Raw genomic sequence first — 16,100 nt, 5'->3', positions numbered from 1 at the left:
TAGGATACTCCCTTTTATTTTCCAAAGTAAACTCAGGGTGTGTAACTAAAATAAAAAGTAGGATTGGTCCCTCAGGCCCATGACTAGATGTCCTCAGTCCCCAGAAAAACTAAACCTCACCGGTTATCTTTTACCACAAAACACTTCTCCATAACTCTGGTTAAAAGAAATGGTAATTAAAGTAAATAATACTTGAGTGCTAATTATTTACCGGGAACAGGTCTCAGTACTTTATAGATGTCAATTATTTTCAGAATACCCTATGAAGTAGGTATTACTACTATCAACAAGGAAACAGAGGAACACAAAAGTTAAGCAAGGCAGCTAAGGTTATACCTCTAGTAAAGAGAATGGCCAGGATCTGAACCCAGCAAGTCCCGGTCCAGCCTCTGACTAATTCATCAGTCACCTCCCAGTTATGTGGTGCCCGTGGTGCAAAGGAGAAGGAAGGGGTAGTGGGCCGGTGATGGTGCTGGTTATTCCAGCTCTTCTTTTTTTCTTTTTTCTTTTTTTTAAAGATTTTATTTATTTATTTATTTATTCATTTGTCAGAAAGAGAGAAAGAGAGAGCAGGCGCGCATGCGAGCGCACATGCACACATGCACACACGCAGTCAGAGAGAGAAGCAGACTCCCTGCCGAGCAAGGAACCGGATTCGGGACTGGATCCCAGGACCCTGGGATCATGATCTGAGCCGAGAGCAGTGGCTTAATCGACTGAGCCACCCAGGCGCCCTGTTCTAGCTCTTCTTTATTGTCCCATATGAAAAGGAAAAAGTCCTTGGCAGGGTGGGAAAGCCAGATACGCAGCATGCACTCACCAAGCATGCCCATACGTTCTCCTTCTAAATAGCTGAAAATACCTATGAACTGAGAAATTAGATTGAGAAAAAGTCACATCACATCTGAGGATATAAGTGTTTTTCAAGCATTTAATCCTCACAGTTATCCTGCGGGATAAACATTATAGGTATTATTATTATGATTATTATTATTCTACTGTTCCAGAACAAAACATGGAGAGAGGACTAAATTCACTAAGTCAAACTGATAGCTAATTAGTGAAGAAACGGGCCTTAAACCTGTTGTTTTCCAAAGGGATGTCCTCTCCACCCTACCACACTGGTTCTATTAACCCTTTCCAGCTCTCACACCGAGCTCTGATCCATGGAGCAAATCTTCCTCTCTCGACCCTTCCCTTATTGCTCAATCCAGAAATCCACCAGAGAGGCTGCTGGCAGGTCTGAGCTTGCTCAGAATGCCTTATCATGATCTGTCATGTGGCTGCCTCTGTGGGCAGAACACTAACCATCCAATATCATATTGCTGTCCTGCAATCAGAAAATCATCCTCAGTACCGACATCTCCCTCAGTTTAGAATCCTAGCTGAGCCCTGTAATAACACAGCCTCTTACTTCTACTTGCTTGAAAATTGCAAGCAAGACTTCCTCTGCTTGGGAAGCAGAATCAGGCCTAAATGTGTCTCACTAATTTTCCTCTTTGTTAGAGAGCCCCCTATTGCATAATCTGCGTAATTAAAGTGTGTATGGCTTTGCTAACCAATTCTCGGAGAGTCAGTCAAATTGTGTAAGACTTAAAAAAGAATTATACTGGCAGTATCCACAAAATGCCGTCCTCTGATTTTCTTTTCAGGGTATTCGGTCTCAGGGAGCCACTCTATAAGTACTATAAGTATGTATCTAAAAGAGCAACTTAACACAGCATTAAGTCACTAAATTCTGGGGGTTTGCATTTTAATGCCTAATTGCTGTGAGCTTATTGAAAGAGCTTGGGAGAACAGCTTAACCATTTTGTTCCTTAGGACCATTTGGAAAATGACAGCAGTAGACTTACATTACAAAGATTTATACAGAATCACTGAACATAAGAACTGGAATGGAAGGAACCCTAAGAATCATCCAGGCCAATGCCCCCATTTGAAAGATTATGAAATTGAAGACTGGTCACATAGCTACTGGGTGGCTTAAACCAAAACACTGTCAGGCTTTCTGATTCTAAGATCAGTGGTCTCTCCGGCATCAGATTTAACTTTTCCCCTAAAAGTTCCTATTTTAGGTTTTCTTTTAAAAAAAGACAAACAGGGGCACCAGGGTAGCTCAGTCGGTTGGGCATCTGACTCCCAGTGTCAGCTCAGGTGGTGGTCGGGGGAGGGGCGGCGTCCTGTGATTGAGCCCCACACTGGGCTCCCTGCATTCGGCAAGAAGTCTACTTGAGATTCTTTTCCTCTTCCTTCCTCTCCCTCCTCCTGCTGCCCAAGGTCCCCTGCTCATGCACTCTCTCTCTCTCTCAAGTCAGTAAAATCTTAAAAATAAAAATAAATAAAAAGAGATATATATAGCATGTTTACCACTCAATCCTCACAACCACTCAGTAAGTTATTTATCACTGATGTTATCATATGCCCAACTTACATAGGCATAAATAAGCTCAGGCTGCTGAAGGTGTGGGCCAAGGTTAAATTCATGATTAATGATGGCATTAGCATGGTACCTCTGATCTTAATTTGAAATCCTTTATTTCCTTCTTTGGACCTTTTTTCAGCCTCCCCCATTTAAACTTACCTGCTAGGCAAGATCAAATGATTTCCAAAATCTTCATTAAAGAATGCTAACAGCTTTCCCCCAAATGCCCCCAGCTAGCACATAAGGTAGGCATTTTGCTCCCTCTCACCTCACCGCCCATGTCCCCTCATCCTCCCAACCAACATCTACTTTCATACAAAACAGGATTCTTTAGTACCACCGGAATTTCTCTTACTGGTTTATTGCATAGGATAAAAGACTCATAATTCTCTTTGTAACTGTACAAGTATCATCAAAATACAGAATTTTTTGTGATGCTAATGAGAATTTTCCTCACCAGGTAGTACTGCTTGCAAAACATCTGGTGCAACATGCCAAGAATACATGCGAGCTGAAAGGCGGGACACTAACCTTGCCTCAGGATCTTCTCTGCCAGGAAATTTCCTGGCAGGCCCGGCCTTTAATACATGAGCTAGATGCCATAGCATCTGATAGCCACATGAATAACTTCCTTAATTAGTTCACCCCTTGTGTTCTCTGGATTCAAAGATTAAATTAAATGCAAAATTTGCAAATCATTGTCGGAGTATTCATTGGCCTGCAAGTCATCTTTAAAAACAACTACAGGTTGGGGAAAATTTGGTGAAGACATGAGTTTGCCTATGTCTTACACATACGTAATTTGACTCACATAATCAGAGAGTCTGTCAATGGACATGTAAGTGTATTTGTGTGTGTGTGTGTGTGTGTGTATACACATATATAATGTTGTATGTATATTATATATATGTATATGTAACTTTTTTTTAAGATTTTATTTATTTATTTGACAGACAGAGATCACAAGTAGACAGAGAGGCAGGCTCTATGCTGAGCAGACAACCCACTGCGGGGCTCGATCCCAGGACTCTGGGATCATGACCTGAGCCGAAGGCAGAGGCTTTAACCCACTGAGCCATCCAGGTACCCCTATGTACATGTAACTTTTAATGCCAAGGTAAGAAGTCTGGTGAAGGAATGAAATGTGATCCATTGCCTAGTCTCCTACCAAAGTATTTATTTTCCTTTCTTTCTACATTTATCTGTATCTCTATTTTTAACTAGCCACACGTCTTATCCATCCCTCCATCCCTCAGTCACTGGGCACTTTACTAAAAGCCAAACTGCTTAGCACATCGGGGACACAGAGAAAAATCAGACACTGTTTATTCTCTCGGAGAACTTTCTGTCTAGTGGATAAACCTGATGTTTTAGATGATGACAGAACGACACACATGCCCCTGAGAAGTGCTCTGTGCTGGGATGAACCCCACTACCAGCTAGAAGAGACCCTGCAAGGTTTCATCAGAGAGAATGACGGGAGAATTTCCCACCCACGGAGAAGTGGGAGGTGGCCTCCCCGGAGAGGGGCTAAGGAAGGCCTTCGGAACAGAAAGAAAGAGAAGAGCACAGAGGAGTCCCACATCCCAGTGATGTCAGGCCAGGAAGTCCTCTAGCGCAGCGACCTGGCGTATCTTGTGCATTACCATATTTCACATGCCAAGCTCACGATTAACAAAACTACACGGATCACACGAAATGACAACTGAAGGAGCAGTCTTCAAAAAATGTTGATGGTCCATTGGGCTCAGAGAATCTGATACACGGAGATCCCTGGCAGAACTGGTTTTCAAAGGAAGTTTGGTGACACGGCACTAGAGAATAAAATGTACTGCTATGGAATGTGTGCCTTTTCTTGAAAGCAGCAGAAAGCTATTAAAAGTCTTTAAAAGGGACCATGATACAACTTAACCAATAAAATTCTGTACTATTGCATCTTTTAATAGAGGCAATGGGGATAAGTATGTTACAACAGAGTTAGTAGTAATCCGATTCAATTCATCACATTAAAATTAAATCACATGAAACTAAAATTCAGTATGTAGAAGTTATAGGGGGACAGACGTGCCTTACTACTTTCTTACGTTGATATAAATTAGCATAAAGAGTACATGAGAGGGGCGCCTGGGTGGCTCAGTGGGTTAAAGCCTCTGCCTTCGGCTCAGGTCATGATCCCAGGGTCCTGGGATCGAGCCCCACATCAGGCTCTCTGCTCAGCAGGGAACCTGCTTTCTTCTCTCTCTCTCTCTCTCTCTCTCTCTCTGCCTGACTCTCTGCCTACTTGTGATCTCTGTCTGTCAAATAAATAAAATCTTTAAAAAAAAATAAAGATTTATTTAAAAAAAAAAAGAGTACATGAGACAAAGCTCGAAGACAGTTTTACACATACTCTCACCAACTCCTATACAGCTCTCTACAAGTGTCACTGAAAAGGGCTGGGAGGCCACATAAGTAGAAAACTGGGTATAAATATGCAGAGGCTTTCCCAAAGTCACATACGAAAAAGAGCAGAGGACTAGTAATGTAATAAGACCTGGATCTAGTATGGTTTCTACCATTGACTCGCCCTAAGACCCTGCGACTTTCTTCCCCTTTCTGGGCCCAGTCATCTCATCTATGAAAGGAAGGGATAGACTGGTACCTTCCATAGTCTGCTTGCAAAATATCTTCTTCTGAGGAAAAAGAAATATATCCTCTTCTTTGTTCATCTAGAAATGAACAAATAAAAGCATAAAGTAAAAGATGAGATAGGAAGTTGGAGAGGTGCTATGGTCTAAATGTTTGTATCCCCTCAAAATTCCTATGTTGAAACCTAATGCCCAGTGTGTTGGTGTTTGGGGGTGGGTACTTTGGGTGCTGACTATAAAAGACACTTCAGAGGGCTTCCTAGTCCCTTTCTTCTGCTATGTGAGGTCAGAGCTAGAAGGCACTACTATGAATTAGAAACCAGACTCTCACCAGACATCCAGTATGCTGGTACCTTGAGCTTGGGACTTCCCAGCCTCAAAACTGTGAGAAGTAAATTTGTATTGTTTAGAAGCTGCCCACTTATAAGCTATGGTACTTTTGTTATAGCAACACAAATGTGAAAACACATTAGACTTCAAATTTAGAAGTCTGTATAGCTACTCAAACAGATATTTCATTTTACTCCAAAATGACCCCATTTCAGAGGAAGGCAATGCAGGATATATAGTAATATTCTTTGTTAACTTTCTAAATTATTTATGAGTTGTAGGGGATAAAAAGTATAATACAAGGGAAAGACGGTAACACCCCAGTAACTATATTAAGAACTGGAGAGACAGTGTATACACTTACTTTTATCTTTAGCTTTATTTGAAAGAGAGACGCTTCCATAAGAAGTATTAGGATTCAAAAGAACCAAGTATCTTGGAAGTAGGAGAGTGTTTGCCTTGTAATCAGAATCCTGATTTTATTCTATTTTTGTTGATTTTTTTGGAAGATTTTATTTATTTATTTATTTATTTGACAGAGAGATAGAGAGCACAAGTAAGCAGATCAAAATGCAGAGGGAGAGAAAGAAGCAGGCTCTCTGCTGAGCACAGAGCCTGATACGGAACTCCATCCGAGGACCTAGCATCATGACCTGAGCCAAAGGCAGAAGCTTAACTGACTGAGCCACCCAGGCACCTCCAGAATCCTGATTTTTAAATTGAAATTTTTAAAGTACTTTCGGAACCTTAGGTTAATTAGTTTTAGTTTGGTAGTCACCTTAGAAGTGGGACTGAAGCTACTAGTAATATTTTGAAGAATAAATGAGAAAACACATTAATTAGCATGGTACAGGCCATATAGTATACACTGCATAAATGGTAGCTATTTTTATTATAGTGTGATCATTTTGTTCAATAACATTTGTAGAGAGCCATAAGAGTAGGTGAAAGTAAGAGTAACGTTTTTGCGTAACATACATAGTATGACTAACAAGGTCTAGGTGTTCAATAAACACACAAGCCCACTAATATTTTAAATCAGCATGGGGAATTTCAATCTATAATTTGGGTTATCTGGGTGGAAAAAGGAACACAATCCAAAGTTAATTCTAATCAATATGGTGCACACCTCCTTCATTTGGCAAAGAAATATGAATAATAGCACAGTGGCTTTCACATCGTTTCATTTAATGTCCCCATAGTATGTGCTTGTAAAAGGAGGTGTAAGTACCACATCGAGAAAAAAAACTGAAGAGGAGATACAGAGCAGCTCTTAAACTGCACTTGCTGGTACAGTCTTGACAGAGCACCAATTTAACTAGGACTCAGCCAGAGGGAGCAGAATCCTTCTCTGTTATTTCCAAGAAGTGGAGAGAAAGCCCACTTACTGCAGCCACCTGCAGAGCAGCAGGCATGGAGAAGCACAGCTTTTTCTCATGCCTGAAGTCATCTGAAAAAATATGCCCATTCATTTTATATTTGTTTAGTCCAGCGTGCAGACCTAAGATACTCAGGTAACCAGCCACAAAGAAAGTCTTCAAACCTTATCTGTGCTTTTCCAACCAAAATACAAAGTTGTTAATGTTGTAGAAAGTTAGGTCAGGGGGAAAATGCTTTCCTTACTCAAGTCCCTTCAGATCCTTCCCAATTACAACTACTCTTGTGAACGCCCAGCAGGACTCCTCCCTACACCAAACACACACACACACACGGACACACACACACACACAAGCTAGCAGGGCACACACCATCACGTACAACATATACTCACTTCTGTACGTTGAGCATGCTTTCTGTCTTTCTCACAGCAAAGACAGTTTCCTGCCTTTCATTATACTGATACGTGTCTTAGTCATGTCTTATCTCCTCGACTAGATTATGATTTCCTAGAAGGCAGAGAATCTAATTCCCTCATTTAGAAGTAGGCGTTCTAATTAAATGTGTGTTGGAAGGAAGGAAGCGGTGGGGGAATGAAGTAAGGGAGAATAAAAGTTCACATGTATGAAAATAAGAGGAAAAAATTACAAGAAAAACAACCTCTCTGATAATGTTGTTCGATTTTTACACTTCAAGCCTTCAAATAAATAATTCACAGAGAATTCCCTTTTAAAATTGCAAAATATTCTGAGTACTGGGAAGGAAAAACAAGTTAAGAAAAGAACAAAACACTACTTGGGATGTTAGCACCATAAAAAAGGGCCTAAGCTCTGTCAGTGAATCTTCTCTTTTGTCCTCATAATTGAACAGTGTTTCAGGAGATGGTGGGAGGAACTCCAAATCTGGGCATCATCCCACACTTCCCCAACCTGGTGACAGTGTCAGAGTTTGACACAACAAAATGTAAGAGGAAAAACTGTTAGGCAGTACTTGTATATTTTACAGACTCACAGGAAGAAGAAGAAAGGATTTCAGGAATAAATTATTCCAGCACCTTAACTTTAGATAAAAATCTGACGTTCCCTTAAACATTTCATATGCCTTAAAATCTCCATTGTCTCTGTACATGGCAGTCCTTCTGCCAGGAATTACCTCTCCTGTGTTTGTCCTAACTCAGATGCCCTCTCCTCCTGGACATCTTCCCCGATTCTCACTGTCAGTTTATTACGCCTCTTTCAAGTTGCCCGGATCACTTTTATAGACTTTAATTTATACACTGATATATAGCAGTTTTCCCAACTAGACCATGAATTCCTATAGGGCATTATCTTATCTAACTCCAAAAAACCTAGCAAAATGCTTTAAAAAAAAAAACACACACAAATTGAGGGACGCATGGGTGGCTGAGTCAGTTGAGCATCTGCCTCTTGATTTCTGCTCAAGTAGTGAGCTCGGGGTCATGGGACGGAGCACTGAGTGGGGTCCCGCACTCAGCACAGAGTGCTGCCCCTCCCACCACCTGTGCTCTCTCTCTCTCTAAAATAAATAGATAAATCTTAAAAAAAAGATGTCACAAATTGATATTGGATTGAAATATCCAAAATCACCAAAAGAAATGGGGGAAGAGGCTGGCATCAGGTACACCTCTTGGTGAAGCCTAAGATATCTGACTGAGCTACAGCAGCCCTCAAAGACTAATCATTTTAAAACATAAAACACAGGGGTACCCGGGTGGCTCAGTGGGTTAAAGCCTCTGCCTTCGGCTCAGGTCCTGGGATCAAGCCCCCATCGGGCTCTCTGCTCATCAGGGAGCCTGCTTCCTCCTCTCTCTCTGCCTGCCTCTCTGCCTACTTGTGATCTCTGTCAAATAAATAAATAAAATCTTTAAAAAAAAATAAAACACAGTAATACCTTCTTAAATACAGGCTTGTGAGGGCTAATTAAAAGAGCAGACTAGTCGTGATGTGTGGGAAGGAGCTGGGCTTCTGTAGTATATATAGTAGATTGGAAAGAGGGATAGATTGTGGATCTCAATAAAGAGTTAAGGTAGATAAGAGTATTTGTAGATTTGAGAAGATATCTGTTGATTCCATTCTGAAAAAAATACTGTGAGTGTGTTGTGCCAGAAAACACCATCAAGAAAAAGAGAGAGAGAGAGATGAAAGACATCTAAGATATTCTTTGCAACAAGTAAACAAACAAATATACCTAGATACAGATATTCCAGATGCCTCCTTAAAGCCACACAGATTTTCAGTGGTAATAAAATTATCTCAGTTGCCATTATTCCACTTTTATTAGTCAGAGCAACTGTAACATGAGCTCATTTGGGGAGGTATTGTAATTACTTTGAGAATCAGCCCTCCTTTTGCACACCCATGTTGAAAAAAGCATTAGTGACTATGGCCAAAACCCAAATGTCCATCAAAGGATGAGTGAATAGACCAAGTTCAGTATATGCGCACAGACTTAAAATGGAAGGAAATTCTATCACGTGCTGCAACACGGATGAAGCTTAAGGATATTATGGCCATGAAATAAACCAGGCACAGAATGACAAAAAAAATGAATGATTCCTCTCATATGAGGCACTTAGAGTAGACAAATTTAGAGAAACAGAAAACAGAATGGTGTTTTCCGGGGCTGGGAGAAGGGGTAATGAACAGTTGTTCGGTAGGTATAGAGTTTTAGTTTTACAAGTTGAAAAAATTCCAGAGTTCCATTGCGCAACAATGAGAAAGTAATTAACACCACTGAATGGAACATTTAAAGATGTAAAGATGGTAAATTTAGTGTTATGTGTTTTTTTTTTTTTAACCACAATTAGGTTTTTTTTTTCTTAGAAACTTCCTTGCCCAAACAAGTTCCACTCCACCTTTCCCTGTAGTTTTTGATTGCCACTCTCTAAATAGTTCCTACACAATATGCAAGTATTTCTCAGAGTAACACACAAGTTGGCCAGAAGGCATTCAATTCATTTATTTAGGTCGTGTTAGGTGTAGGGTAAGGTATTTGGCTCTAGATGAAAGGGGTAAAGAAGGAAGGCATTTTAAAAACTGTTCTCTTTTAATAGAAAGCTCGGTCAGGTGGGCAGAGCTAGAGGAGTCTTAGTGAGGATGGGTGAAGGGAGACAAGATGCTTATCAATACAGGACCAGGAAACCTGCTTCCACACCACACGTGTATTCTGAGGAATATTTGTTACCCAGATTTCTGAGGTATTTGAGTACTCACGTCTGTGCCCAATATCAATAATTTCTAAATTCCACAGAATACTCCTTTATTTTAAGAGATATTTGAGGTTGCCTACCAGCCCCGAGCATTTACGAGTCAAACTGCTTTCCCCAAGCACCAGACATGAGTTTGAAGAAACCCTGTCAGCCCAAGGAGTACAGGAACAGGGGATGACAGGAGTTATCCTGAGAACTCCAAACACAGAGGAGATCCGGTTGGAGAAATGACTTGGATCACTCTAACAAAGGCACACGCTGCCTTTACCACCCACAATGAACCTCAGACTTACGGAGGAGCTGGGACCTGAAGAGAGAGACAGGGGGCATGTGTAAGCAGTAAGGTGAAACATTTCAATTTAAGATTTCTATCAGGTGGATTTTCTTAGAAGTCAAAATAGAAAGGAGCTGATTAGATCTTAGCTAAAGGGAGAAGCAACATACCTTTATTCCCTGTTGGTAAAACTATCTTAAAAGAAAAAGTAGAAGGAGAATGTTTAAAGTATGTGCCACTTTGTTCCTGCATTTCTAATGTGAATAGGTCTAGAAAATCGAGATGCTGTCTTGACACCATTATCCTACTTCTTATGACAAAAAATGACAAGGGAAATTTGACAAATCAGTTCAAAATATAAAACCTACTGGACAGAAAATAATTCTGATAGAATCACAGAATCCTAGGGCTGGACATCCAAATGGCCCAAATCCTCATCAAAGGACCCAAGTGTTTCTTGAAAATCTCCACTGATGGACTGTCACAACCTACTGAGACCTCTCCTCTCCCACCTGAATGAGCTCTGGTTTTAATACCTCCCTTTATAAATTTTGACATTTCCATCAACTCTAAATAGGTTAGCCTGCATCCTAGCCAATGCCAACTCTACCCATTAAAAAAAGACTTCAAAAATTTTTTTGACTTCATAAAGGTCAGAAATCATTTACACACGTGAATCTCAATACATTGTTAAAAAGTATAACTAGAAGGGGGGTGGGGTTACGGACATTGGGGGAGGGGGTGTGCTTTGGTGAGTGCTGTGGGGTGTGTGGACCTGGCAATTCACGGACCTGTACACTTGGGGATAAAAATATATGTTTATAAAAAATAAAAAATTAAAATATATATATATATATATAACTTATACTAGTCTTTTTATTATGCAGAAATATTCATGAAACATGAGACTCAATATGTCAAACTGGCCTAACTGTCCCACCAGCTATCAGGTAACAGCCTTAACCTCCACCTGGTCATTAAACAGAGCATTGGGCATTCTCTTTGACTGTAACCTCTTCTTCACAGAGCCCCAAGCACAGGGCCCACACAACTGCACACAGACATGCTTCACTCAATGCCATCTCCACATTGTCTCTTTGTTGCCTCCTTTCTATTCCCACTGCTATCTCCTCCTGCAGGCTTCCAGTAACACCCACCTGGCAGTCCAAATGAGCTCCTATCTGCCTGGCCATCATCTCTCACCCTTCACTCCCATTCCTCAAAGCAAGCAACTTTCCATGTTCATGGACACAATTTTACTCTGGACCCTGCCGTAAGTGCTAATGGAGATAACAAAACTTAACTGATAATCATAGTACAGGATAAACAATTACAAAACAAAATTACAAATTACAAATTACAAAATTATAATTACAAGAACAAAAACAATTGTGTTCAAAGCGCTGTGGGAATCTTGATTCAGATGGAAAAAGGGCTGACAGTAAAGCCAGGCCTTAAAAAATAAGACACCTTCTTTTTTTTTTTTTTTTAAGATTTTACTTATTTATTTGACAGAGAGAGATCACAGTAGGAGAGAGGAAGGGAAGAGATCACAGAGAAAGAGGAAGGGAAGCAGGCCCCCTGCTGAGCAGAGAGCCCAATGTGGGACTCGATCCCAGGACCCTGAGATCATGACCTGAGCCGAAGGCAGTGGCTTAACCCACTGAGCCACCCAGGCGCCCCAAGACACCTTCTTAATATAATTTAAAATGAGCTCTTCTCAGGTCACGCTTTTAAAAGGCAAGAGCAGAACTGGCTAGGAATAGTGAGGCATGCATGGTAGGTAGGAGGTAAGATTAGTTCAACCACTTTGTAAGATAATTTGGAACATGCAAAAGATGTTGTGAAAAGGTAACGACCTAAATAACTAAAAATAAAAAAAATAAAAAAAATTTAAGAGTTAAAAAGTTGTTATATACACACACAAAAATGAAACAATCTTTTAAGAATCATATTACCAAATCAAATAAAAAAGGAAATGAAATACTCTATTCAGAGAAAATGTGAAACGCAAAACGTTACAATTCATAGGTCTCAATTTTATTTCAAATTGCACATTGCAAATACATATCTATGTATGAGAATTTATATGTGAGTCTATATATAGGAAATACATGCTTCCATTATTATATAGATGTGTATATAAGAAATATAAACGTATATGAATAGATGTGCAAACAGCAAATACCAACAGTACTTATCTCTATTTAATAACTATCAAAGATGGAAGTTTTCTTCATATTTTTCTATATTTTCTACATTTTCTATATTGAACAAATTTTAAAAGTACCAGAAACTGCTTTGCCCAATGTGTGTTACTTTTAAAGAAGACATAGGACATGTCCGAACAGGTGACAACAGTGTGGACCTAGGGGAGGGGAAGCTACACAAAGAGAACCTTATGGATGAACCAGCACAAGAGGATGGGGTCCACAGCAGTGCAAGCACTTAGTAAATTACTCAGTGTCAATTGTTTAAATTTCACTTAGATCACTGGTTCTTTTTCATGGATCTTTTTAATGGAACTATCTTTTTTCTGTGATTATCCCAAATTTGTTCCCTCATTTAGAAATTTCTCAAGTAGAGTCTGTTTTTATACATAGAGGAAGATTAGTATGCTTCAAGTTCTAAAGCTCCAAAGATCATATTATTTTGTAATATCAAATTCAATATAATTTTCCACCTCATTAAGAAAAAAAAAAAAAACTTTAGCTTCCATGTTTCTTTTAAATTGTTATGGAACTTGGTCTTAAATTCCTCCAAATAATTTTGTGGAAATGAGTAAAAAATAATTTTAATGCATTTGTTAACACTGTATGTACACTTAAAATCACTAAAATATAAAATAAAAGATTTTATATACATTACTTTTTTAAAAAAAGATTTTATTTATTTATTTGACAGAGATCACAAGTAGGCCGAGAAGCAGGCAGTGAGAGAGGAGGAAGCAGGCTCCCAGCTGAGCAGAGAGCCTGATGCGGGGCTTGATCCCAGGACCCCGGGATCATGACCTGAGCCGAAGGCAGAGGCTTTAACCCACTGAGCCACGCAGGCGCCCCTATATTTTTTTACCACTGGGTAAAAAAATAAATAAATAAACATAACACAAAGTCATTTTTCCCAGTAGATTTCTCCAGCGCTTTCTAGCTATTTAGTTATTTTAAGGCATTATTAAAATTCATTATGCCTTCATTTTATAGTTAAAGGAAGATTTGTGTTTGGAGACCAAAGAATACATATACATGTGCAAACACACACACACACACACACACACACGTCTACTCCTTTTTTGGGCAGGGGAGGACACAGGTATTTACTACATAACAGATTCCATCACAATTCAATTGGAACAATGGGGTTCCAATTGAATTGTGATGGAATCTGTTTAATGGAACTTTAAGGATGGCCATTCTAATCAAAAGATGACAAGCAACAGTATTAAGTTGTAAATAGAATTCCCATCTTTATGGGGTATCCCAGAGAGAAGGCATGTTGTTAGAGGTAAACATTTGCCAGGGGAAAAGTTTAGTCCTTAGGAGTCCACCATAGGGTTCTGCAAAGATCAACGTGACCACCAGAAAATGCATTTTCAGTATTACAATACCTTATCACTCTTTCATTCAACAAACATTTTCTGACCACCTGGGATAAGTAGCACACTAGGCACCAAGGGTAACGCCATGAACAAGACAAACAGCCCTGCTTTCTTGGCATTCATATTCGTCCTAGGCCTTCCTTCTCTATCATAAAATATTCCTAAAATCCTGTTTTTGCCATGCCACTTTTATACTCAAAGAACTATGACTTCCTCATGGATAATATCCAACCTTCCATATTCAAAGCAATGACCTGGCAAAAGAGCAAAGAATCAGATGGTCTACAAAACATTTAAATGCTTTTTTAAAAAAGCATCCCTTGCCTTACTCTAAAAGGGGGGATAAACACAGGCTCCCTGCTTTTCTGCTCAGGTTGTTATGGAATGAAGGATAAAGTGCTTTAACCCATAAGGCACGGAGGTATCTTTTGCCCACAATACTCCGTTCACGTAAGACCCATTATCCTTTTCTCTTTTGCAGACAGCATCCTCTTCCCACACACAATGTTGCTTGTGTTAATCCCTGTGACCTGAGCAGCCTCTCTTCCCTTGCTGCCTGCTTCTTCCAAACCACTTCCTCCAAGAAGCCCTTCCTAATGCTTCCAGGGAGAAAGACACATATAGAAAACCCCTAGTGTCATGCCTAAACAAAACAAAACCAATTCTGCATTTGGTTTGTTTATACCTTTCTTTTATTTCACTTTTACATTAATACCCTGTCTAACTTGCACAGATATCAGTTCCACCATTATTTGGGTTATTCAAAGGGAAAGAAGTTTTGTTTGTTCATTTTACCAGCCAAAATATGAAGAATGAAGTGATTTTAAAATCTTCTTTGAAAAATAATTTGAGTTTGGGAATTTTTTTTTTAAATGTGCTTAGAAATGTCATGGGGGGAGGGGGTCCTCAAATTAAAAATCACTTAAGTGATCATCACTGTAGTTATAGCAAGGCACCCAGTAAATTTTAAGTAATTAAATGGATCAGGGCTGCTTTTAAAATACAAGTCTCCAATACCATGCAAATGACTCAATAGCCAAAGATATTTCCATAAATATGGTCAAATTAAATGACAACCATTTCCCCCATTCTACATAAGCCCTACTTTCTTCAAAGGGTCTTGAGACATGAAAACAGGGCCCAGCCTAAATTCAACTTCATCCAAGGAAACTGCCAAATCCCCCCAGTCGAGGAGAATTATTATTTCCCTCATGCTCCCCTTGAATAGCCTGTATGTATTACTCCATAAAACCCAAATGGCAATAATTTGCAGTTAACAGTATATTGCCCCATAAATCATTGCATTTGATCCTCACAAGTGTCCTTACAAAAGAATTAAATAGCAGGAAAAACTGAGGATTCAAAGTTGAAGTGAGGGTGCCTGAGTGGCTCAGTTGGTTGAGCGACTGCCTTTGGCTCAGGTCATAATCCTGGAGTCCTGGGATCCAGTCCCGCATGGGGCTCCCAGCTCCACAGGGAGTCTGCTTCTCCCTCTGACCTTCTCCCCTCTCATGCTCTCTCTCTCTCAATAACTAAATAAAATCTCTTTAAAAAAAAAAAAAGGGAAGAAAGAAAGGTGAAGTGAGGTTCCTGAGTGGCTCAGTCAGTTAAACGTTCAACTCTTGATTTCAGCTCAGGTAATGACTTCAAGGTTGCAAGATTGAGCCCCACATCAGGCCCCATGCTCAGTGCAGAGTCTACTGGAGATTCTCTCTCTCCCTCTCCCTCTGCCTCTCCTCCCATTTGCATGCTTGCTCAACTCTCTCTCTCAAATAAATAAAAGCTTTTTAAAAAATTTAAAAAGTTGATGTGATTGTGATGTGAAGTGAAGGCACTTGAGCCCAGGACTTCCGACTGCATTCAGTGCTCCCTATACTCTACTGTGATGTTCTTTATAAAAACCACATTCAGAACATGTTTCTGATTTATTTTTATGTCCCTCACTGCTTTTCACATGGAAAGCTCAAGAAAGATTTGCTAAATTAAACTGAAAATTGAAAGTTGGACAACTTAAAACTTTGGGGGATGGTGCTTATCATTGAAGCTCTGCTGTATGCGCTATATTAGTTAATATACATGTCTGATATATACATGAAGCCCTAATCCTAGGAGAGATAGGACACATCATGAGATGGTTGTATGTTCCATGTGAGCTGATGTGCTCAGAGAGGCCATCAATGTTCTTCTCTACAGACAGTCAATCCCTGGGCCCATGGGGCATACTGTAAAGACCTCAGGCTTTTAAG

The 16,100-nt window shown here is 39.8% G+C and overlaps 1 protein-coding gene across 4 annotated transcripts in view; it reads right to left on the bottom strand.

Moving 5' to 3' along the window:
- FGF12 (fibroblast growth factor 12) overlaps window positions 1-16,100 on the bottom strand; it is a 559,676-nt gene that overhangs the window by 281,697 nt on the left and 261,879 nt on the right. Inside the window, exon 1 of one of the 4 annotated variants that reach the window (XM_032337805.1) lies at window positions 5,064-5,085. The exons of the other annotated variants lie outside the window; for them this stretch is intronic. Within the exon in view, the coding sequence (XP_032193696.1) occupies window positions 5,064-5,070 (7 nt within the window). The 5' untranslated portion in view covers window positions 5,071-5,085. Of the gene's footprint in view, window positions 1-5,063; window positions 5,086-16,100 lie in introns of those variants that run through there. 4 annotated transcript variants of the gene reach the window in all.

The sequence above is a fragment of the Mustela erminea genome, chromosome 1, assembly GCF_009829155.1.
Source record: "Mustela erminea isolate mMusErm1 chromosome 1, mMusErm1.Pri, whole genome shotgun sequence".
Lineage (NCBI taxonomy): Eukaryota > Metazoa > Chordata > Mammalia > Carnivora > Mustelidae > Mustela > Mustela erminea.
The sequence above is the reverse complement of the archived record's forward strand: the minus strand, read 5'-3'. Positions and strand labels throughout refer to the sequence as shown.